This window comes from Oncorhynchus kisutch, linkage group LG18 (genome assembly GCF_002021735.2).
Source record: "Oncorhynchus kisutch isolate 150728-3 linkage group LG18, Okis_V2, whole genome shotgun sequence".
NCBI classification, from domain to species: domain Eukaryota; kingdom Metazoa; phylum Chordata; class Actinopteri; order Salmoniformes; family Salmonidae; genus Oncorhynchus; species Oncorhynchus kisutch.
In genome coordinates this window covers 21,182,529-21,206,712 of record NC_034191.2, presented here as the reverse complement: position 1 = coordinate 21,206,712, position 24,184 = coordinate 21,182,529, and the positions used below count along the sequence as shown (strand labels likewise).

Here is a 24,184-nt window from a genome sequence, read left to right as displayed (position 1 = left end):
TTCAACATGGGAACGGCTGGGGGGATGTGCAATTCAACAAAGTCCACCAATTATGAGAGATCTAGCCTGCTGTATAAACAGAGATAGAGTGGGTAATTGGTTAAAACAGTCTTGTTAGGACTGGGTCACTCTGATAAGAACAGTGCAGCCAGTCAGAGACATTGCTTGATACGACTAAGCAGCAGTGTCACTCTGAGAAGTGGTTTATTTCTCCCTCACAAAGAGGTAACTTTGTCATTATTTAATCTGCTAATGTTAGGGGGAGAATGAATTTTTGATCTGGTGTGTGTGTCTCGTTGTGTGTGTTTTCTACCCCCAAACAGGGATATCCATAGATAGTACTGTGGCTTTTATACACTTGTTAGAGAGCAACACCGTTACACTAACATATTTCACAATCCAATCATCTATGGTGATCATAGACGTGCACCTGTATAGCGTAGCCTACGTAGCTTTGAATGAGATATTTCATTTTGACACGTATTACAATGTGTGGCAAAAATCCACCTCCGTTCTCATCTAGACTGTCTCCTTTCTTGAGCTGGTTTTAAAAACCCTTATTCTCACGAGTCTTCAGATCCAGAGCATTAATAGACTTCCCTTTCAATGAACATCCGCACCAAGAGAAAGCCTCCGGCAGCAGTGGAAAGACTGTTTTAATATTCCTTTATTAATGGGAGTGTCACTGAGCGGTGCTCGGAGAGAAAAATGAGCAGACCACGCCATGGGCTCCCGATTTTTTTATTTAATATATGCTCTTGTTTTTATTTATTTTAATTTGTCTTTTCAACACACTAAATAGAGGGTCACCTGGTGCTGAGCTGACTGCAGCAATGGCTCAAGTGGTCTAGACAACAATTCGAGTCATTTAAGCCAACCCCATGGTTCCTCTACTTCCCCTTTCCTTTTTTATTTCCTCATTTCTTCATTTCCAGTATTATTGGTCTGGGATTTCTCCCTGGCTTTGTGTTCTACTTTTCAAAAGACTGTCTAGCGCTCTTTGCCTCTCTTGCCTTATAGCCATAGTTTTCCCCACATACACTGTCAAGGTCATCTACACTGAATCAAAATAGTAACAGTTCATTTAAGGAAATCAGTCAATTAAATAAATAAATTGTGCCCTAATTTATGGATATGACATGACTGGGCACGGGCGCAGTCATGGGTGGGCCTGGAAGGGCATAGGCCCACCTACTTCGGAGCCAGGCCCCCACCCACTGTGGAGCCAGACCCCCACCCACTGCGGAGCCAGGCCCCCACCCATTGTGGAGCCAGACTCCCACCCACTGCGGAGCCAGGCCCCAACCCACTGCGGAGCCAGGCCCCAACCCACTGCGGAGCCAGGCCCCAACCCACTGCGGAGCCAGGCCCAGGAAATCCGAATGAGTTTTTCCCCACAAAAAGGCTTTATTACAGACAGAAATATCCCCCCCCTGGTTAGACATACTGACAAATTCTCTGAAACGACATTGGAGGTGGTTTATGGTAGAGAAATTAACATTGAATTATCTGTCAACAGCTCTGGTGGACATTCCTGCAGTCAGCATGTCAATTGCACACTCCCTCAAAACTTGAGACATCTGTGGCATTTTGTTGTGTGACAAAATTGCACATTTTAGTGGCCTTGTATTGTTCCCAGGTGCACCTGTGTAAAGATCATGCTATTTAATCCGCTTCTTGATATGCCACACCTGTCACGTGGATGGATTATCTTGGTGAAGGAGAAATGCTCACTAATGGGGATGTAAACACATTTGTGCACAAAATTTGAGAGAAATATGGAACCAACAATTTACATGTTGCGTTTCTATTTTTGTTCAGTATAGATTGGGCTGTTCAGACTTTTGCCCGTCACACATTAACACACAAACTCTTCTGCCTCTTTCTTCTCTCTCTCTGAGTGAGCTCTGAGATGCAGAGGGCGGGTAGTGGGCCCCATCTCTTTAATGTGTGCTCTGTCTCTCTCTCTCTGTGTGTGTGTGTGGGGGGGGGGGGGGACTCGTGACTCGATGATGCAGTCTTTTAGCAGGCATTACCCAGGACACCCTGTGTAATTTCCTGGCTGTCAGGCACCAGCTAGGCCTGATACCCCTGACACCAAGGGAAAGATAATCACCATCATATATTTAAAGGAGTAGAGAGAGAGGGCCTCTCCTAGTGACAGGTGTTGATTAGATAGGGGGTGTTGTGCCCAAATCCCCAGAGCAATTTACTGTTTGAGAGGGATTCATAAACTGGCAGTCATATTTGACGCTGGCGGACGCAAGACGCAGCGCGAGGGGGAGAGATGTAAAAAAGTGATAAGGGGAGGGACCCGCAAAGAGGCAGCTCACTTTTCCTCTGCCATGTTTTTACATCCTATAGGATCTTGAGATGAGTTCCTTCAGCTGCTGTATAGAGAAATAGCCTTCATATCTTCCCTTCTGCGCTCTTTTATAGTTTGCATGGAATATGAATGCTTAGAGTACGTAAAAGTAGAAAACTTGTCATGCATGAGCAACCTAATTTACATCTTCTTTTAGAACCATGTTTAGTTGGAGCTGGTCAGATAGCTTGTAGAATATGTATCCATTTTCCATTTGTATATGTTTATACAAGGCTCCTCAAACAAACAACACATTTAAAAAAGGTTCATCAATTTCTGCTTGCGTTACATTCTATTTCAACTGGGGAACAAAGCATTGAGCCTAATAAGTGTATACATAAACTATGTACACTCTTCCTTCTTCCTCTCTAATGTTGTCATTTCCTGTTTGACTGTAGTGTATTGAGTTTTGTGCTTTGTGTTTTCCAGCCCAGTATTACTGTGCATGGAAAAGGCTATATGGATTCTCCTGACTTGCAAACAGATATTTAATTTCAGAATTGATTAAAATTAGGTTAAAGGGAAAATCCACTCAAAACTATATTTTGGTATTTTGTGTCATCATGACAATGTGGCCGGTGACACTTTGCTTCTTGGAAGTCCAACATCTTGAAAACTTGACTCCTGACATGCAAAACATTTTGGGTTTGTATCAAAAGTGGACTAATGAAAAAAATACCAAAATATAGTTTTTGAGTGGATTTTCCCTTTAAGGTAATGGTTCGGTTAAGGTAAAGGTTCAAGTTAGTTGTTTTGCAGTTCACCAGTGTCCTTACAGTCTCTCGCACTGTGCATGCCAGGTCTCAGCCTCGTACACAGCTTTTATCCATCTCTGCACACCACCAGTCCTAAATATCTGCGATGCTCATCCCAATTTTGGCTCCCCCGCTTACCTCCCTTCGTTAGGCACCAACCAGGCCCGGCCCGGAGCCTTCCCTGGCACCAACAGTCCCGGGCCCGTGGCTGACCTCTATGGCACTACAAGCCAGGACTCCGGCGTGGGCAACTACATTAGTGCTGCTAGCCCCCAGCCTGGCTCTGGCTTCGGCCACAGCATTGCTGTAAGTATGGCCTACTCCAGTAACTCGTCCACCTCCTCTAATACTGCCTTCATCTTCTCTGTGCTGTCAACCGTCATCCTTATGCTCAGAACAGGAGAATTCCAGATCTAGCCTTTGAAAGGGTCCTTGTTCAAAGTGCATTATGTAAATCAATTGTAACCCCTTGTGCGTTCAACCACTGTCGTCAGAATATTTTCTCAATGTCCTTTGAAGCCACTGACATTCATTATCCCTGTTGGCTCCTTCAGTCTGGGACCTTTGATGAGGGTATTGATGGATTTTAGCTGACCGTAGAAAAACCACAGAGGCAAACCTGCTCCAACTAAGATGGATGATTAACTGAAGGCCACACAGATAATTAATACAGTTCTCCCTGTTTGAACTCCTGTCCAAAACATGAAGGTGTTCTGAAAACAGAATCAGGCTTTTTGTATGTTTGGCCCATTGAACACCTTGTCTTCCAGTGCGTTCCTACCATGTTAGAGGAATTGCAATGGAACCATGTCGGCACATAAAGCACCACTCTGGAAACAGAGAGGACTTGCATTAGATTAGTTAACTGCTGAACCATCATTTGGAATTTCGAATCGGAATGGAATGTCAACTTCCACTTGACTTTGACAGTTTCAACCTCAATAAGTGAAATGTAGGTTGACAAATAAGAGCTTGTCTATATTTCAGAAATGACCGGCACGTTGGCACTCAAAATCCCTAGTCAGAAATATTTCATCCTGTTGCTATATATGGCTATCCCAACCTAGATAGAATGAAATGGCTAATATTTTTCTCTTCGAGCTCAGTTTTTATGATTTGTCTTATATAGCAAATATGTATTTTTTGGGACATTTGTTGTTGAAGTTCAGTTTCACCTACATGTTGGGTTGGGTGACACATTCGCTTTGGAGAAGTACTTACATTTACATTTTTTTCCGCCCTTGATATCATTGCTGAAGTTGTTTTGTGATTCTGCTGGTGATTTCATTAAAACATGTTAACATGAATATGATTACATTATAGTTCTACTGATCCATGCAGTCTTAACAAAACCTTGTTCACACAATACATACACAGTACAGTTAGACATCTGAAGCTAACAACATTAGTCTCCTGCTTTAGCAAGCATTAGCCCCTTATCATCAAGCAAATGATCCCAATGGCTATAATGGATCCTTATTGGTGGTGAATGCAGAAAACCTTCAAAAATATTTACATGCACCGTGTAGAGAACTGCTATAGGAAGAACTGATGCCAAGTACTAGTGCTGTCCACTGCTGCAGAATTCAGTTGGTTTGAATCACTGCTTCTTATCAAAGAAAAAATCTATTCTTAGTATGTACCACAGCAGTACCCCAGCGGTAACATGCTCTTTGGTGTCCATGTCCACGACTCTTTAGAAATAGGTTGATTTCATTTATGCTGCCTATAAAGAGAGCTCTGCTCTAGGACACAGACAGGTTGCCAGCACCACAATGGGACTTCCTGAGACCCACCTCTGTGTGGCCATTTTCCATATTCAAAATGAAAGAACCAAATTGGGACCTAAATGCAGTTCCGATGGCCAAACGAACCTGACTTGAGGAAATTAATGAGATACATTTACATTTATGCTGGCAGCACATCCTATGACTAAAATATATCACCATTAATAGGTTTATTTTTTGCCTTTTTCCCTGAAATGCATACTGACACAGGTACTAACTGTACACTTTTAGGGCCCCTTGATTGCAACCGCTTTTACAAATGGATACCATTGAAACCTAACAGGTGGTTGGTTGCCATCTCATTCGAGGTATTATGTCATTTATATCATATTTGATTCTTTTTTTCCTATTCTATTTTCATGTTATTTCTGTCTGATTTAGTTCCTCTCCCTCAAAAAACAAGACACTTTTTACAGGGTTTCTACACATTGCTTACATTTCTACATTCTTATTTTGTATATTTGTATATGCATATTGAAAACCCTTTAAAAAGTGAATGTCATTTTCCATTGTGACATCATCCTGGGAGTTGAAATGTACATTTCTAACTTGTAACGCCCCGACATTATTTCCCCCAATATTGTCACTTTGTTTCCAGAAGGCTAAGCATGTAATTCCGTTAAAATAAATTGTGAAAGTAGTCTGCAAAAGAAGTGTACTGGGTTTATGCAAACCTTGCTGTTGCTTTCCTCACTGTTGCTTTCTCTTATGTTGTCGATTTATATAATGTAGCTAGCTTTACACTGGAATTCAGCAATCAACCAAGAGTCATAACCAAGTCAGTCATATCTAGTGCTGTGGGTTGGCATTAGCTATTTAAGCAATAAGGCCGGAGAGGGTGTGCTATATGGCCAATATACCACGGCTGTTCTTATGCACGATGCAACACAGAGTACCTGGATACAGCCCTTAGCCTTGGTATATTGGCAATATATCACAAACATTGCTATTATAAACTGGTTACCAATGTAATTAGAGCAGTAAAAATACATGTTTTGTCATACCTGTGGTATACGGTCTGATATACCACAGCTTTCAGCCAATCAGCATTCAGGGCTCGAACCACCCTGTTTATAATCTGGGAACAGACTCTGGTTTCTTTGCCGTGCTACTGTTCAGTATATGGACACTGGTCTGAGTCTGGAGCTAGAGTTGTGAGTGAGGTGGAGCTGGATCTGTGCACTCGTTCAGCTTTGGGTCATTTCCTCCGCTCGAGAACACAGCATCTCTACCCTCACCGCCGCTGTTTATCGAGTAGCTTTATGAAAACAAACTTTCAAACATACTGTAATTGTCAGACTGTGTAGAAGCCATTTAGAAGCCACATCAGCAAAAACGTGTGTGTATAAAGTGTATTTGTGAGCAGTTTGAGTACAGTATGAGAGGGACAAGTGGAGTGTGTGCGTGCTTGCGTGTGTGTACTCTGAGTGTGTCTCTCTACAGGGAGAAACTTTGCCTTAGGGCAGTGTTAGTCACTGCAGCAACCCAGCTGCAACAGTCCTCTACACCACTTCAAGTTTCAGTCTTAGGCACTCTGATTTGTGTGGAGTTAGATCAACCCAGACAGAGACACCCCAGTCCAGCTCTCCTCTGGAGTCTTATTCATAAAACCCTCTGTTGGACAGATGTTTCAGACTGGTGGAAGTGATTGCATGGTGTCACCACTGATCTAGTGACCACTATGAAGCACCCTATGTAGGACCCTATGTACCCCTGTGTAGCCCCCTGTGTAGCCTCCTGTGTAGCCCCCTGTGTACCCCCCTGTGTAGCCCCCTGTGTACCCCCCGGTGTAGCCCCCTGTGGACCCCCCTGTGTAGCCCCCTGTGTAGCCTCCTGTGTAGCACCCTGTGTAGCACCCTGTGTAGCCTCCTGTGTAGCCCCCTGTGTAGCACCCTGTGTAGCCTCCTGTGTAGCCCCCTGTGTAGCCTCCTGTGTAGCCTCCTGTGTAGCCTCCTGTGTAGCCTCCTGTGTAGCACCCTGTGTAGCCCCCTGTGTAGCCTCCTGTGTAGCCTCCTGTGTAGCACCATATGTCCTTTCGTGTATTGCTGTGAAATGGAATGACGCGACAGATGTAGTCATCAGTTTCTCTAGTTTTCACCGTATGTATTTTTGTCTGATCACCATGGGTCTGGGAGGCAGTGGGTGTACATTTGTTGTTGAAATGCACTGCTAGTGTATATAAATGCACAGCACCACACAGCACAGTGGAAGCCATCAGAGAAAGCAACAGAGTGAAGTGCAGTTTTCTGTAAACCTGCTTTTAAAAAAACAAACCCCTCATCTAACTGGTAGCTGGGCGGTACTGCTTGTCTCTGTGCATGCTAGGAGTGATGTCCTGTCCATGCCTGCTGCCCCTCTTCCATAAAGCTCTGTGTCGTGTGGTAGCAGGGATACTGCTGGTACCGTATGTTGTGTCTGGGCTGGTGTCTCGCTGCCGTGACCATCCTAGCCTGGAATCCTTTCTTGAAGTGAAGCAGAATAATTGAGTTTGGATTCCAGGCTAGTGCCATCCATCTTTCTGGCAGTGAAAAAGCTCCCATGGGATGTAGCACTCGTTCTGCTCTCTCCACAGCAGAGGCTGGGTTTGAGATGATTCAGTTTGGACCATCTGCTGCTTCAACCAATTCGAACCTCTGTAAAATTGGTTCTACCATCAATCAAATGTTTTAGAATCAAGAGAAATGTAAAATGAAGAGATACAATGGCACAGAAGAAAATATTGGCAGTTGAGGGGAAAAGCTGTCAGACATGACATACTGTATCAGTGTTACAGAGAAGGGGGAGCTTTTGGTTTTAACTACTGGCTTTGAATGTCTCCGTTTCCCATTCCAGCAGAGTATTTCAGGAGGCCCGGGGAAGACCGGGCGGAGTTTTTAACTGGCTATGTGAACAGGTGATGCCATCCAACGCCAAGCACTACAGCATCAACCCACAGGAGGAGAGTGGAGGTGGCACCATGTGAAGAAGAACTGAAGAAAATGTCAAAATCATCTCAGAAAAAGAAACTACAATCTGCTGTACTATAATCCAAACCTGGTGTTCACATCCATAATATCCAACTGTAACCCAGTAACTTTGTGTAGGATTTTAGTTGTTTTTACCTTTGAATGTTCCTTGTTTTAAATCGATTTAGTTCATTTTCTTTCTTTTCGACGTAGTCTTCAAATTAATAAGGAAGATTCATTATATTTTTTACTTAGGATCAAAAATACACAAAAATTGGATACTATCTTAAATGAGTGTCTATTTATGGAAACCATTTATTTAAAAAAATAGATTGCTATGTTGCTATGGTTGTTTGTTTTCATCCTTGGTAATGGAAACCATTTCAGGTGTCAGTTTGCACATACAGTGCATTCAGAAAGTATTCAGTCCACTTCACATTTTGTTACGTTACAGCTTTATTCTAAAATGTATCACATTGTTTTTCCCCCTCATCAATCTACACACATTACCCCATAATGACAAAGCAAAAACAGGTTTTTAGACATTTTTGCGAATGTATTACAAATAAAAAAACATCTATTACATTTACATAAGTATTCAGAACCTTTACTCAGTACTTTGGTGAAACACCTTTGGTAGCGATTACAACCTCCAGTCTTCTTGGGTATGACGCTACAAACTTGGGAGTTTCTCCCAATGACGCTACAAAATGGGAGTTTCTCCCATTCTTCTCTGCAGATCCTCTCAAGCTCTGTCAGGTTGAATGGGGAGTGTTGCAGAACAGCTATTTTCAGGTCTCTCCAGAAATGTTTGATCAGGTTCAAGTCCAGGCTCTAGCTGGGTGACTCAAGGACATTCAGAGACTTGTCCCGAAGCCACTACTGCGTTGTCTTGGCTCTGTGCTTAGGGTCGTTGTCTGGTTGGAAGGTGAACCTTCGCCCCAGTCTGAGGTCCTGAGTGTTCTGGAGCAGGTTTTCATGATCTCTCTGTACTTTGCTCCATTAATCTTTCCCTCGATTCTGACTAGTCTGTCAGAACGACCATCAGGTTCCTCTTCACCTCCCTGACCAAAGCCCTTCTCCCCAGATTCCTCAGTTTGGCCAGGCGGCCAGCTCTAGGAAGGGTCTTGGTGGTTCCAAACTTTTTCCATTTAAGAATGATGGAGGCCACTGCACTTGGGGACCTTCAATTCTGCAGACATTTTTTGGTACCCTTTCCCAGATCTGTGCCTCGACACAATCCTGTCTCGGTGCTCTATAGACAATTCCTTCAACCTCATGACTTGGTTTTTGCTCTGACATACACTGTCAACTGTGGTATTTTGGCCCATTCCTCCATGCAGACCTCCTCTAGAGCAGTGATGTTTTGGGGCTGTTGCTGGGCAACACAGACTTTCAACTCCCTCCAAAGATTTTCTATGGTGTTGAGATTTAGAGACTGGCTAGGCCACTCCAGGACCTTGAAATAAATGCTTCTTACGAAGCCACTCCTTCGTTGCCCGGGCGGTGTGTTTGGGATCATTGTCATGCTGAAAGACCCAGCCACGTTTCATCTTCAATGCCCTTGCTGATGGAAGGAGGTTCTCACTCAAAATCTCACGATACATGGCCCCATTCATTATTTCCTTTATACGGATCAGTCGTCCTGGTCCCGTTGCAGAAAAACAGCCCCAAAGCATGATGTTTCCACCCCCATGCTTCACAGTAGGTATGGTGTTCTTTGGATGCAACTCAGCATTCTTTGTCCTCCAAACACGACGAGTTGAGTTTTTACCAAAAAGTTATATTTTGGTTTCATCTGACCATATGACATTCTCCCAATCTTCTTCTGGAGGACAGAGGAGCCTCTTAAAGAAGAAGTTACAGATCTGTGAGAGCCAGAAGTCTTGCTTGTTTGTAGGTGACCAAATACTTATTTTCCACCATAATTTGCAAATAAATTCATTAAAAATCCTACAATGTGATTTTCTGGAGAAAAAAAAATCTAATTTTGTCTCATAGCAAAGGGTCTGAATACTATTGTCAATAAGGTATTTTATTTTTTATACATTTGCAAAAATGTCTAAAAATCTGTTTTTGCTTGGTCATTATGGGGTATTTAATCAATTTTAGAATAAGGCTGTTACGTAGCAGCATTTGTAAAAAGTCAATGGGTCTGAATACTTTCTGAATACACTGTACAAGAAAACTGACATGAACTGATGAGGCTTGAAGAAAGGTGGTGTTAATTAAATTTAAAAAATTGAGTGTAACTAATAAATCTTCTAGCTTTTTTTGTTTCTTTTAATGTTGTTAATTACCTATTTTGGGCAATAAGAGGACTACAATATTTTCACAGTCCTTTTTTACAATTTTTTTTGTTGTCAGGAAAAAATAACCTTTCCTTTTAATACTTAGTGAATTCAGATTTTAAGAAAAAAATATATAGCTGTAAATATTATTCAAGTCACTGCATATAATCGTTTCAGAGAGAACCATATTTTTGTGATGGTTCATCATAAAAGGCTGTACTGTGTAAGAGCGCAACTGTCAAAGACGAGGACATTTAATGCTCTTAAATCGTATCATAATCCATTTGTAGCACAAAATTCCATGATAACCCCATTGAGGACTCGATCCTACAAGAACACTGTTGGCTTGCTCTGTAAATACCGTTGTCTTTCTTACTGTGCTAATGTCATACCAGCATACTGTTGTGTCTTCTACATGGTGAGCTCAAAAGTGCACAGCTTCTAAAATATGACAGAAGGGTAACACTGGACATTGCTACACAATGTCTCTCAAAGAAGACACTGGCTCAACTTCTTCTAGACACTTGCAAGTGAAAGGCTACTTACTGTGTCTGTCACTGAGATTTTTGAAGTCAATACTATATCAAAAAAGGACTTATTACAAATCCAAAGCACACTTTTACTTTGTATTAGTTTGAAAATACCAGATGTATATCCAGAGACAATTCGTACCAATCTGCATGTGTTGATGTTACATTTTGTTGTTATGATTATCTTAATTTTTTGTTTTTCTTATTAATGCTATTTATCCATTTTGAACAGAGCACCTACTTTCAATATGACAGGCAATATTTCAAGTCAGATACATTTTAAGTCAATTTATTGGAATGTTTTCTTGAACTGATTAGGAAGGCAAATATCTATGATTACCTCAGCCCTGTGAGTTTTGTCTTAGAAGAGATTACAAAGTCATTTATTTGAGGTTTAAACAGATTGAAATTATGAATGGATTATGAGAACAAGTTGTGGCACCGTGACAAGGAAGGAAAGTGACCATATTCTATTTGCACATTTCAAGTGTTGGATATTTTAAATGGTCTTGATAAGATGATACATGAAGGATTGTTTTTTAAGAATAACTTTTTATCCCCATTAGAGATTAGACATCTTGGCTGTTGCAATTGGAAAACGTTTTTTCTGCCCAAAGGGCATTTCGACCTAGCCAAGTCACCGTAGTCACCACAGTAATTTCCTGTAGGGACTGGTTTGCTGAGATGGAGAAATGGTTCCTCTATAAAAGTTTCAAATTATATTTGAAGAAAGGATTGGATTAATGTATATGCTGTGCAGATTTTGTTTGTCTCATTTCACTCAACAACCAGGTGAAGCAGAATGCTGGATTCTTTTAAAATAAAATGGGGACTTGTTTAAGTAAGAATAAAAAAATAAAAAATAAAAAATAAATAACATGTATATTACCTATTCAAAAAAGAGAAAAAAAAGTGTGTTCCCTTGAATGATTTACATTTTTAATCAGAAGGATTTGTATCAATATTTTTGTGGTTGTTAATGATTATATTAATAATAATTATTATACTAACAATATTAGAATGTACTGTACATCCATACGGTTTTTTTCTCCATTCCCTGTCACCTTATACAGTAATCTTATGTTGATCATCAATGTATTTCAGTAATATGTGAAAAAAGTAAACTGCAAATGACCTTGTAAGAGTGCCGTCTTTGATGCCAGTGTAGTGGTTTATACACTTATTTGTTGATCTCTCTTTCCTCCTCTCCGTCTCTCACTCTCCCAATGTCTCACTCTCCCAATGTCTCACTCTTTCTCTGTCTCCCTCTTCTAGTATTAGTGCTAGATGTTATATAGTTAAGATGTAGATGTAGCTATTAGAAGATGTAAGACCAGTAAGGATAGAACTTTCTCTTCTTAATTACCATATTTTTAAAAAGAAAAGCTGACATTAGTTTCAACATCATTTGTCTATTTATTTTCAGTTGTACTGATCTCACATGGTTTCAACTAACCAAAGCAATCATTGAAGACATTTAAATCAAAAATTGCTGTAAGACCGAATCGTAAACAAGGCATTGATTGGATCCCCACCCTTGAATGTTTAAAAAAAATGGGTGTGCCATACTACCTTAAAAGCTAATACTAGATATGCAAAACCGTTTTATTTGTTATTATTTCACAAGAGGGACACAAGCTATAATTATGATTGAGCATAATGGATTTTATTACATAACAGATTAATGATAATAATGGTCATAATAACAATAACTATTATAGATATAATTAATCTAAACTCATTTTGATGTTTGTACTCTTAACCTCTTATATCCCAGTGGCCTAGCCTGGCACTACTATTTTTGGATACAGTTTATTTTATTTTCGGTGTCTACCTAATTAATTATTCATTCATATTAATTCATACTTTAGTTTGAGTTCATTATCAACGTTTGAGAATGTAGTGAATTATTTTTGTACTCTTGAACCATTGGAAGCAGATTTTTACTTGAATCAAAGCCTGGGTATCATTTACATTGTAGATTCATTCATACTCACGCTCTCACGTGCTTAGTCTTCATTTAAAGTCTTCTCATTCAAATGGCAGCCTGCTTGTTAGTATAGACATTTGCACTGTGCAATAACTTAATCTTTAAGACCCTCCTGCTAAAGGAAAACAAGACAGTGCAAAAGCTATTGATGAGTTGTTATATGAAGGGCTTATTGAAATCATACCTATAGGACATATTTCATTTAAGCAATTCATAGAACCACAGAGAGTTGAGGTAGGATAGGATGTATGTATTGTTCTCATGAAGACTGAGCCAAAATTTCGAAACCTGTTGGTAAACGTGACATTATTGCAGCAGAATGTACCCACCGAGAGCAAGTGTAAAGCTCTGTGATACATTGCAAGAAGCTATCTCTGTTTTAAATGTCCCTCTACCAATATCACTATACCTGATTTACCATTTGATTAGAGTAAAAGTTGGCTGGCTGTCCATTCAAAATAGTTGATACCATCTCTTAGTTAATAAAAGATTTCAAATAGATTTCACAGCTTGGACTTTAAGGTAGCATGGCTCTGTAGTTGCTATACTTTCCCTTCACATGGACAGCAGTTTACAGCTGATGAATGTTGCACATCTTGCTAGACTACTTAATCATTGGATAATTGTTGGTAAAAAAAAAACTAAACTAAAAATATATATATATAAAAAAGACCTGGAAGGTGTTGGATGATATATTGGGAGCGTACTACCGTAACCATTTAAACTTGAATCTTGAGGCAAGTGCTAGGCAATGGCCAAACAAACATCCCATCACTGAATTAACAGACACACAACGCACACGTACCTACTGTAATAACAGGCATATAATGTTAGTTAAGGATATATTATTGTGTATGTCTATTTGTTGAGGCTGAACCCTAATTTCAGATTAAATTAACTCCCTGCTGTCTGAAATGTTTACGTAGGCAACACTGTTTGTATTATGTTTGTGTCACACTTAACATTATTATGATGTTTTCCCATGATGCAACATGGTTGGACTGTAAAACGTGGGCTTTAGAAGCTGTGACTGATACTTTAGGGTAAAGCATAATATACAATTATTTCAAACGGGGAATTGTCGGTTAGTGAGTAGCATGGCATGGGCCACTGCTAGAGCAGAGTGTGTGTGTGTGTGTGTGTGTGTGTGTGTGTGTGTGTGTGTGTGTGTGTGTGTGGGTGTGGGTGTGTGTGTGTGTGTGTGTGGGTGGGTACAGGGGGTTTAGGGAAGCGGTACAGTCATTAAAAGGCCTGTGCATCTCTGTGGACATTTGTCTTACTGTACATTTGACCTGACCTTAGCTGAGTCTTTTCTTCTCTCATGCTCCCTCTTGGGTTCGACCTCTGATTGCCTTGCCCATTCCTAACACTTGCCCATGTTTTAATGTTAACAGACTTTTTACCGCGAGAGCTGACTGATAGGACTGACGTCTGAAAGCATCTTTCAGGTCTTCTTGTATGGCTTGCTCAAGCCCTGTTGTAAAATATAATAAAGTGGATGGGGGTCTCTCACATCTCAGATGTGGAAAGTATAATTTTATATTTGTATTTTCAAATAATTATAATAATAAAACTTGTTTGTGAAAGGTTTCCATGCTCTACTGTGGTGCAGAAATCAATGTGTTTGTCTGGAAAAAATGTAAATAAACTGTTTTGAACCATTTCACTCATTGTTTTTATTTTAAATGGAATATTGTTTAAAGTTGAATTGGTGTGGGATTAAACCTTTTGAGTTATTTGAAAAAGAATGTATGCCAGAAGATGCAACAAAATAAAAATGCACAAAGTTGAATATAATGGCCTATAGTGTATTTTTATTCTGTGGTACACTTCCATTCCCATCCCGAAAAGTCAGAGATGTTCACGGAAGAAATTATAAAATAAAATAATTCATTTTTTTAAATGTTTTTTTTTATCACATACTATTTTAATCATCATTTATTCTCTATACTTGTATTACCATTCTAAGGAAATTATGAAGTTACCATTACCAGATAGTGATCATACTGTATGTTAAAATATGCAACAAAATGACTAAAAGTATGTGGAGACCTGCTCGTCGAACATCTCATTCCAAAATCAGGGGCATTAATATGGAGTTGGTCCCCCATTTGCTGCTATAACAACTTCCACTCTTCTGGGAAGGCTTTCCACTAGATGTTGGAACATTGATGCGGGGACTTGCATTCATTTAGCCACAAGAGCATTAGTGAGGTCCGGTACTGATGTTGGGCGATAAAGGCCTGGCTCGCAGTCGGCGTTCCAATTCATCCCAAAGGTGTTCTATGGGGTTAAAGTCAGGGCTCCAAGCAGGCCAGTCAAGTTCTTCCACACCAATCTCGACAAACCATTTCTGTATGGACCTCACTTTGTTCACAGGGGCATTGCCATGCTGAAACAGGAAAGGGCTTTCGCCAAACTGTTGCCACAAAGTTGGAATCAGAATCGTCTAGAATGTTATTGTATGCTGTGGTGTTAAGATTTCCCTTCCCTTGAACTAAGGGGCCTTGCCTGAACCATGAAAAACAGCCCCAGACCATTATTCCTCCTCCACCAAACTTTACAGTTAGCACAATGCATTGGGGCAGGTAGCGTTCTCCTGGCATCCGCCAATCCCACATTCATCCGTCGGACTGCCAGATGGTGAAGCGTGATTCAACACTACAGAGAACACGCTTCCACTGCTCCAGAGTTCAGTGGCAGCGAGCTTTACACCACTCCAGCCGACACGCGGCTGTTCGGCCATGGAAACCCATTTCATGAAGCTCCCGACGAACAATTGCTGACGTTGCTTCCAGAGGCAGTTTGGAACTTGGTAGTGAGTGTTGCAACCGAGGACAGACGATTTTTACGCACTTCCGCACTTGCCAGTCTCGTTCTGTGTGCTTGTGTGGCCTACCACTTCGCGGCTGAGCTGTTGTTGCTCCTTGACATTTCCACTTCACTATAATAGCACTTACAGTTGACCGGGGCAGCTCTAGCAGGGCAGAAATTTGACGAACTGACTTGTTGGAAAGGTGGCATCCTATGACGGTGCCACATTGAAAGTCACTGAGCTCTTCAGTAATGCCATTCTACCTCCAATGTTTGTCTGTGGACATCGCATGGCTGTGTGCTCGATTTATACACCTGTCAGCAACGGGTATGGGTGAAATAACCAAATCCACTAATTTGAAGTCATGTCCACATACTTTTGTATATATAGTCTCCATAAATTGACATATGGCTGAAACCGATAGAGTGGTTATGAAACAACTGTTTGCATTAAAGGTGTAAAATAACATACTGTACGTACTTGTACACACCTGACTCTATAGACTGTGGAGTTGAATTCCATGTAATGACACGAATCTTGAGGCACTATCAGGTAAGGGAATTAAGTCAGACGACACTTCAAATGTTTTTTCCTCAAGTTTTATTTCAAGATATGAGCTTGAGACTTCTGTTATGGATACAAGCATGAAAAGGAGAGGGATGGGCTACAGAAATAAATCAATAAATACCTCAAGTCCTCATTGGAACCCATCTGCGGTTTGTTGGCCCTCTCATTTATCAAAACATTTCACATCATCTGTTATTGTCATTTTCTCAGGGAAAACACATTTGTCTGTATGTGGATTGAGCTCAAAATGTCTGTCACTACCTTGTCTGACTGTCTGTCTGTCTGTCTGTCTGTCTGTGAACCACATAGCTAAGTCCACCAATGTCCTACCACAAGACTCAAACTCACAACTTCAAAGGTAAGTTCACAAAATGTCTGGGGAGTGGGTGCAACACATCCAGAATGGCTCTCTGAGTGATATCCATCACACACAAGTAGAGTGTTTCTGTCCTCACGGGGCTTAATCAGGAACTGTTTTACCTGAAAATGTAAAAAGCAATGTGTGCTGCCAGCGGAAATGTGTCATTTTTAATTTGAGCCGCTGTCCCATTTTCAAATGTGAAATTGCTTCAGAGGTGTGACAGCTATTATAAATGTCTGGAAATTCATCTTCCTCCCTCTCTTCATAGCTCAGACACTCACTCGCCCTCGTCTCTTGGCCAGGGGGAGCACTTCACGCACACACAATCGCTCTCTCTCTTTTACACACACACTCCACCGTCACGCCACCTGTCCTCCCACGCTGAACTGCAGAACTCTTACACAGACTCATGACTCACAGGGCAGGCTGGCTACCAGAAGAGCAATATTCTGAGGTACAGGAGTTGGAGTTCCAGCCCTGCAGGAAAGAAGACCACTTACATTGGTGGTCACTCATGATGGCAGGGATAATGGGCTGTGGTTTACAACTTAATCATCCAGACAAATAAAACTATAAAGTATGATTCAAGTCTGTCCTATCATTTTTGTCCTTTCCAGCTTTTTGTCCTTTCCAGCACTGTTCCAGCAACTATGGTGGATTTCTAACCAAGTCAATCAAGTACGGCTCAGTTTGCATTAGTAGTGTGGAAAGTATAGGTAATGTTAGTTTGATTACCTCTTCCCTAAAAAATGACTGTGTGCCAAAATGAGGTTCACTGTAGACCTGGACCTTTGATTCAGAGCGTTGAGCATCCAAGCTCTGACACGGGGCATCAGCTGACGGAGGAGAGCCAATTAAAATGTTTGAAAAATGACTGCAGGTGTCGAGGGTTGTCTCCTGAGGACTCATTTGGTGAGCCCAGAGCTCTCTGGTGTACATTTAAGACTCAACTTTTCCAGGTCTAGAGGTCTGCAGTTGTGTTTGTGTATGAAGGCTGAAATCACTCCAGTCCTCTGGTTCTTTCTTCCTAAGGCTAAGCTGCCTCTATGATGAACAGTTGGCCTGCTTCGTCTGACACACCTTGGCTCTCATAATTGGTGAGTTTCAACAATGATATCCTCCTAAATACTTCTCTTTAAAGGGATTGTTCACCCAAATTACAAAATTACGTTGGTTTCATTACCTTATAAACAGTCTATGGACAAGGTATGCCAGCAATCCATGCTTTGGTTTAGTTTCCCTGGCACTTGCTAATGTGGCACAAATCCCATTTATGTCTTGTTACCTTCAGTGCATTCGGAAAGTATTCAGACCCTTTGACTTTTTGCACATGTATTTAAAAAAATGTTTTTTCTCTAATCAATCTACACACAATACCCCATAATGACAAAGCAAAAATAGGTTTTTAGTAATGTTTGCTAATTTTCTTCTCTACAGATCCTCTCAAGCTCTGTCAGGTTGGATGGTGAGCATCGATGCACAAATATTTTCAGGTCTCTCCAGAGATGATCTATCGGGTTCAAGCCACTCAAGGAAATTCAGAGACTTGTCCTGAAGCCATTTCTGCATTGTCTTGGCTCTGCGCTCAGGGTCGTTGTCCTGTTGTAAGGTGAATCTTTTCCCAAGTCTTAGGTCCTGAGCGCTGCGGAGCAGGTTTTCATCAAGGATCTCTCTGTACTTTGCTCCGTTCATCTTTGTTTTGATCCTGACTAGTCTCTAAGTCCCTGCCCGCTCAAAACCATCCCCACAGCATGAATCTACCACCACGCTTCACCGTAGGGATAGTGCCAGGTTTCCTCCAGATGTGACGCTTGGCATTCAGGCCAAAGAAATCAATCTTGGTTTCATCAGACGAGAGAATCTTGTTTCTCATGGTCCTCCCTGACCAAGGCCCTTCTCCTCCGATTGGGCAGTTTGGCCGGGCGGCCAGCTCTAGGAAGAGTCTCAGTGGTTCCAAACTTCTTCCATTTAAGAATGATAGAGGTCACTGTGTTCTTTGGGACCTTCACTGCTGCAGACATTTTTTGGTACCCTTCTCCAGATCTGTGCCTCGACACAATCCTGTCTCGGAGCTCTATGGACAATTCTTTCAACCTCATGGCTTGGTTTTTGCTCTGACATGCACTGTCAACTGTGGAACCTTAGACAGGTGTGTGCCTTTCCAAATCATGTCCAATCAATTTAATTTACCACGGGCAGACTCCAATCAAGTTGTAGAAACATCTCAAAGATGATCAATGGAAACAGGATTCACCTGAGCTCAATTTCGAGTGTCATAGCAAAGAGTCTGAATACTTATGTAAATAAGGTATTTAGTTTTTTTATACATTTGCAAACATTTCTAAAAACCTGTTTTTGCTTCGTTGTTATGGGGTATTGTGTGTAGATTAATGAGGAATCAATTTTATTGAATCAATTTTAGAATAAGGCTGTAACGTAACAAAATGCACTGTATATTATCATGTTTGGCGCATGATGTTCAAAACATTTATGTGACTTCATTGAGCTTCACAATCAATTTGAGACTTTTGGATGATTTGGACATGATGTGCGAAAAATGCTAATATCAGTGCCATGACTTGAATGGAAATTGTGCCACAAATGCCAAAATGTTAGCATTTGTAAACAGTGGCAGTGAAATAAAACCAAGGCACGGATTGCTGTTACACCTTGTCCATAGACTGCTCCATAGACTGTATTTTGGGTGAACTCTCTCTTTGAGTACGCATTTTACCTAGGTTAAACCTTTGTTGTCTCTGCTTCTTGACAGGTCTGCATTGGAAGGAGCGGCTCTGAAGTGATTTTGTAGTGCACTTTGCCATAAAGTATTAGGACTCGATTCAATCTGTATCGCCGAAGTTTAGCGCTATAGCGCACCTGAAAGGTAATTTCAGATTGAGCCGATTTATGCAGCGTTTACCATGAATGCAGTCTCTGCGAACGTGGGAACATTGCCTTTAAATTAGCTAAACTTTGGTGATACGGATTGAACCGAGCGCTTAGAGAATCACCCCAACCTTAAATCTATGAAATCCTTATAAATAATTTAATCAACCCCTCCTCGTAGCATAGAACCCCTCTGCTAAACCTTCATCACTTGATTGGAGGTTTTCTGCGACCAAGGCAGACCTTTCCCTGAGGCCACTCATGTTGCTCCTCACCAATTACATTTCATTTGTCACTGAAGCAACTTCACTGTCAGATGTCGCTCTGCACTGAGCAGCATTTAACTTTGAGCTGCAAGGCAGGTATTCCAATCATCTCTCCCGGGCTCGAACACTCCAATCAACTCCTCGTTAGCACCTGACACTACCTGGCATTAACAAAGCACTCTAATTAGGCCCCAATCAGCCAGCGCCGGAGCACTCCAAAACACTGAGCCTTTAACCACAAGTGGGTTGTATCATTTCAAATGACATAGCTTACACACTTTTCAATGATGAGCCTACTATTTTATGGTACCCACAGCTCAGTCATGCTGGGATACAAGGTGGTGAATTAAACCACTTGTCCTTCTATTTCGGGGTCCAACTGAGCCATTTTACCTGCTGCTGACAAATCTGTGGTTATTGAAACATTTTGAGCTAAGTGATCTTTAAATATTCATTATCTGTCTATTAGTTCTAACGGTTTGAATTTGGTTTTCAGTCCCAACTTGTATGAAGCCATTTCTGTGGGCAGATGTGAGTTTTGTAATCAAGAGCAATTTTGACTTATTTTGACCAACTTCAGATATCAATTTCTGTAAAATATAGCTAGGCTAATAAATGTCATATTGCAAGACAAGCATACCTTATAGTGGTAATCAGCAGTTGAAACAATAACAAAGTGTCCTCCCCACCCTTGTTTTGGTAAAAAAGCTGAGGAATCGGGTTGAGGAAATGTGATCACTCTCAAATGCACAGACAGAATGCAGGACTGACCATCGATGATATCAAAATATTTTATATTATACTGTATTTTGGATTCTGATGGGGTACGACAGTTGAACTACGCTCATGAGGCCTTAATAAGTTCTTCAAGACTCAATGGGTACATATCATTAATTTATAAGTTAAAAAAAATACAAATAGCAACTGCAGATAACATGTATAAAGAGTTAATGATTGATTAACAAACAAAATAATATTATCATGCAGTTAAATTACCCCACCTGAGGCATTTATTCCCCTTGGTGCCTATAGTAGGCATACTCTACCGTCCTGTATTATGGAATGAAGGTAAAATCCTTGGCTGCCTAGGGCACATTGATTTTACATTTGTCAAAATCATATCTCCCCCACTTTGTCATAATGATAGATGTAGAGATGTACACTGAAGGTAATTTCTTCAACTCCAACACTGAGACCCTTCACATTTTCTTTCCTTTCAAATAATACATTCTGTCAGAAAACAGGCGTACGTCATGAGAACAGTTTAGACTTTCAAGGAGGATGAGGACAAGGTCAATAACCCTTAAACATCACGTTTAAGTAAACAGAGATGGAAGTGAGGGTGATGCTGGGAGGAGGATTTTGCTCAGAGGTAATTTCTTAATATGTGTGGTTTCATTACGCACCAAAAAGCAATCTCTCCCCTGTGACTGTGCCAAATTGACTATGTACAGCAAAATGCACTCGTCTGCATAGCTGTCACAACGCTTCATAAGATCTGGCACCCAATAACTTTACAAATGCACAGAATTACCGGTGTCAATTTTAAGGTGACATAGCAATTTACATCACACACAGTGGGGACAAGCGCACGTTTCGAGCGGCTGCATGGTTAATAGGTGGAACGCTATTTGCATTATAATTTGGGGAGTGTGAAGAGTAATCAAGCTGCATTTGACTCAATGGGAGAGTGGTGGCGCAGCGGTGGGCGACATATCAGTAACTTGGGAGCCATGCCGACTGGGTTTGCATGTAAATTGGCCCAGGCAGAGCTTCCTACCTAGTTAGCAATTTCAACCAAGGTTCGTTTGCATATTCTGGAGGATACCATCATGCAAACCTTAGTCGCCATGGCTCCCAAGTCTTCTAGACACTCATTAACAGCAATTAAATGGCAGGGTGATGTTTTTGGCATGCTCAATTGTATAACATTTTTCAAGTGATTCCGGCACCAGAATCAATCTCTCTTCCCGCCGAGGCATCACTCCCCATTTACAATCAGATGAGTTAATTGAACTGACATGGTGGTTAAATGGATAAAGAAAAGTGGAAGGTGAGTTTTTTTGTTTGCATTAATTGTTTGTTTCTGGCAGCCACACAGACTTGACCTTGACAGGCTAATTGAGTTCCTTGATGGTTCCTACATGTAGAGATAAATAGACGAGTTGTGTTTATGGCCTCACTGTGTGACAGAGGATTGACATCTAGACAGACATGCAGGAATGCTGTTTACCCACAATGCACCTGCAGCTCGGCATTCTGTTCAGATTTGGTCATTCGTGGAAAGACAATTAAAAGCCAATCTAATAAGAGGGCAAACTGGTCACCAGCCTGTCACTCACAGAGAATGCAGACAGACAACACACTGAGGGGAGGAGGCTGAATAAACCCTTTGGTTATTTATCACATCTCTTGTACATTCACACCCAGTGAATCAATGTTTTTAGGATATCGTTTTAGGATACATTTCCCTTTTGGGGAAATGCACTAACCTATCCTCCCCCAGCTCTAACCTGAACCTCTGCCTTGCTTTCGTCCATGCTTGTTGCCTCCCACCTGTTGTTGTGTTTTCATGTGCATCACTGTCGTTAACCTTATTGACGTGTCCGTCGTCCCGTGCTAATGACATCATAAATGGCGCCTCGTGATAAGATGGGCTCAAGATTTTGCTTCAGGTATCAAAACAAATTAACCTTCAGATATTTCTTTGATCTCACGGTCGCCGCCACCCACTGTAATGCTTTCCACTCCTCACTAGCCCTTGTTCTCCCTTCATATGTCCAAATAAAATCTTTCGCATTTCATTTATACATGCATTATTATTTATACAGGGCAGATTAGGGTGTAGGCGATGGAGGCTCAGATTGGATATTTTGTCAGAGGCCTGGGTAGGTAGAGGGCAAGCACTCAGGTGATTATACTGGAGATGAATGAGACAGGGCTGGAGCCCGGATGCTGCTGCTGCTGGCAAGGCTTTATTAATAAATATGGAGGCTGATGATCAGATCCAGGCTCTGAGGTTATTGACCGCTTCTGGGAAAGATCAAGGTAAGGAGGGCAGTCTGGCAGATGGATTAATTGTGTACATGTCTGATCAACGCGACATCAAGGCAGGCAGATTCACTTGAGTACACAGCATTCCACAGCATTAAAGTTTGATTAGTGTCCACTTTGCATTCTAATGGGAGATGCAGGCCAATAAAGGCAAGGGAAGGATGATGACACTCGTATGCATGGTCATATCTGCAGATCCCCAATCAGGGGAGAGGCATGACAGCTCAGCTTACAGATCCATAGTTGTATCCAGTGGCGTTAACTCGATTTCCTCTGGTGGTTAATCTTTTATCAATTCATCAACGCGGGCAAGTGAGAAAATCAATTACTCTTCCATTCATGGGAAGGACAGAGGGAATCTGGGCAGAGAGGTGCCTGCCTTCCACCGTTCATCAACGCGAGCAAGTGAGAAAATCAATTACTCTTCCATTCACGGGACTGACAGAGGGAATCTAGGCAGAGAGGTGCCTGCCTTCCACCGTTCCATGTTTGGCATGTGCAAACTGCACTGTTGACCAATATGAATCAAGGACAATCTCATGCATATTTTACTGTTAGAACCACACCTCACTCAATATGCTAACACATCTACTGATATGCATTACATATTGAACAAATTGCAAACCAAAACAGTTTTTTTTGTTCAATTGAAATTCCATACATTTTAAAGGATGCAAGTACAGCTCCAATTTATTAAATACGTCTACATATCCTTCCATCAACAGAGCCAGAGAGGTGGTCGCAATCCACTTGTATTTGACTCCTCTCTGTACACAAGAACACCTGTACAAATCTGATTGCTCTCCAAACAAACCCTTCCACAGACAGCAAGCCAGGGGGTCTGCAGTATAACTGTAGTCAGAGTGCAGTATAGCTGCAGTACACTGTAGTATAACTGTAGTTAGAATGCAGTATGATGCAAATACTGCATCCAAAATGCAACTTGTTTTATAAGGGGTGTCAACCACTTTCATATAAACTCAGGAAAAAAATTAAGTCCTCTCACTGTCAACTGCGTTTATTTTCAGCAAACTTAACATGTGTAAATATTTGTATGAACATAAGATTCAACAACTGAGACAAACTAAACAAGTTCCACAGACATGTGACTAACTGTCACGGAATTCTTCCTGGGAAGGAGAGGCGGACCAAAACGCAGCGTGGTTATTTTTATACATCTTTAATAAAGATGATAACTTGAACAATGTATAATACAAAATAAGAAACGTGAAAAACCGAAACAGCCCTATCTGGTGCAACAAACACAAAGACAGGAACAATCACCCACAAAACCCAACACAAAACAGGCTACCTAAATATGGCTCCCAATCAGAGACAATGACTAACACCTGCCTCTGATTGAGAACCATATCAGGCCCAAACACAGAAACAGACAAACAAGACATCCAACATAGAATGCCCACTCAGATCACACCCTGACCAAACAAAACATAGAACATACAAAGCAAACAATGGTCAGGGTGTGACAGTACCCCCCCCCCCCCCCCCCCCCAAGGTGCGGACTCCGGCTGCAAAACCTGAACCTATAGGGGAGGGTCTGGGTGGGCGTCT

The 24,184-nt window shown here is 41.3% G+C and overlaps 1 protein-coding gene across 2 annotated transcripts in view; it reads left to right on the top strand.

The window, feature by feature from the left end:
- The window catches only part of LOC109909234 (RNA-binding protein Musashi homolog 2-like), a 322,173-nt gene extending 307,847 nt beyond the window's left edge, over nt 1-14,326 (top strand). The window contains exons 13-15 of one of the 2 annotated variants that reach the window (XM_031795527.1): nt 3,272-3,426; nt 5,139-5,215; nt 7,740-14,326. In XM_031795527.1, coding sequence (XP_031651387.1) covers nt 3,272-3,426; nt 5,139-5,180 — 197 coding nt within the window. In that variant the 3' untranslated portion in view covers nt 5,181-5,215; nt 7,740-14,326. The remainder of the gene's footprint in view (nt 1-3,271; nt 3,427-5,138; nt 5,216-7,739) is intronic. The other variant, XM_031795526.1, reaches the window with a different exon arrangement.
- Nucleotides 14,327-24,184: the final 9,858 nt, after the last annotated feature.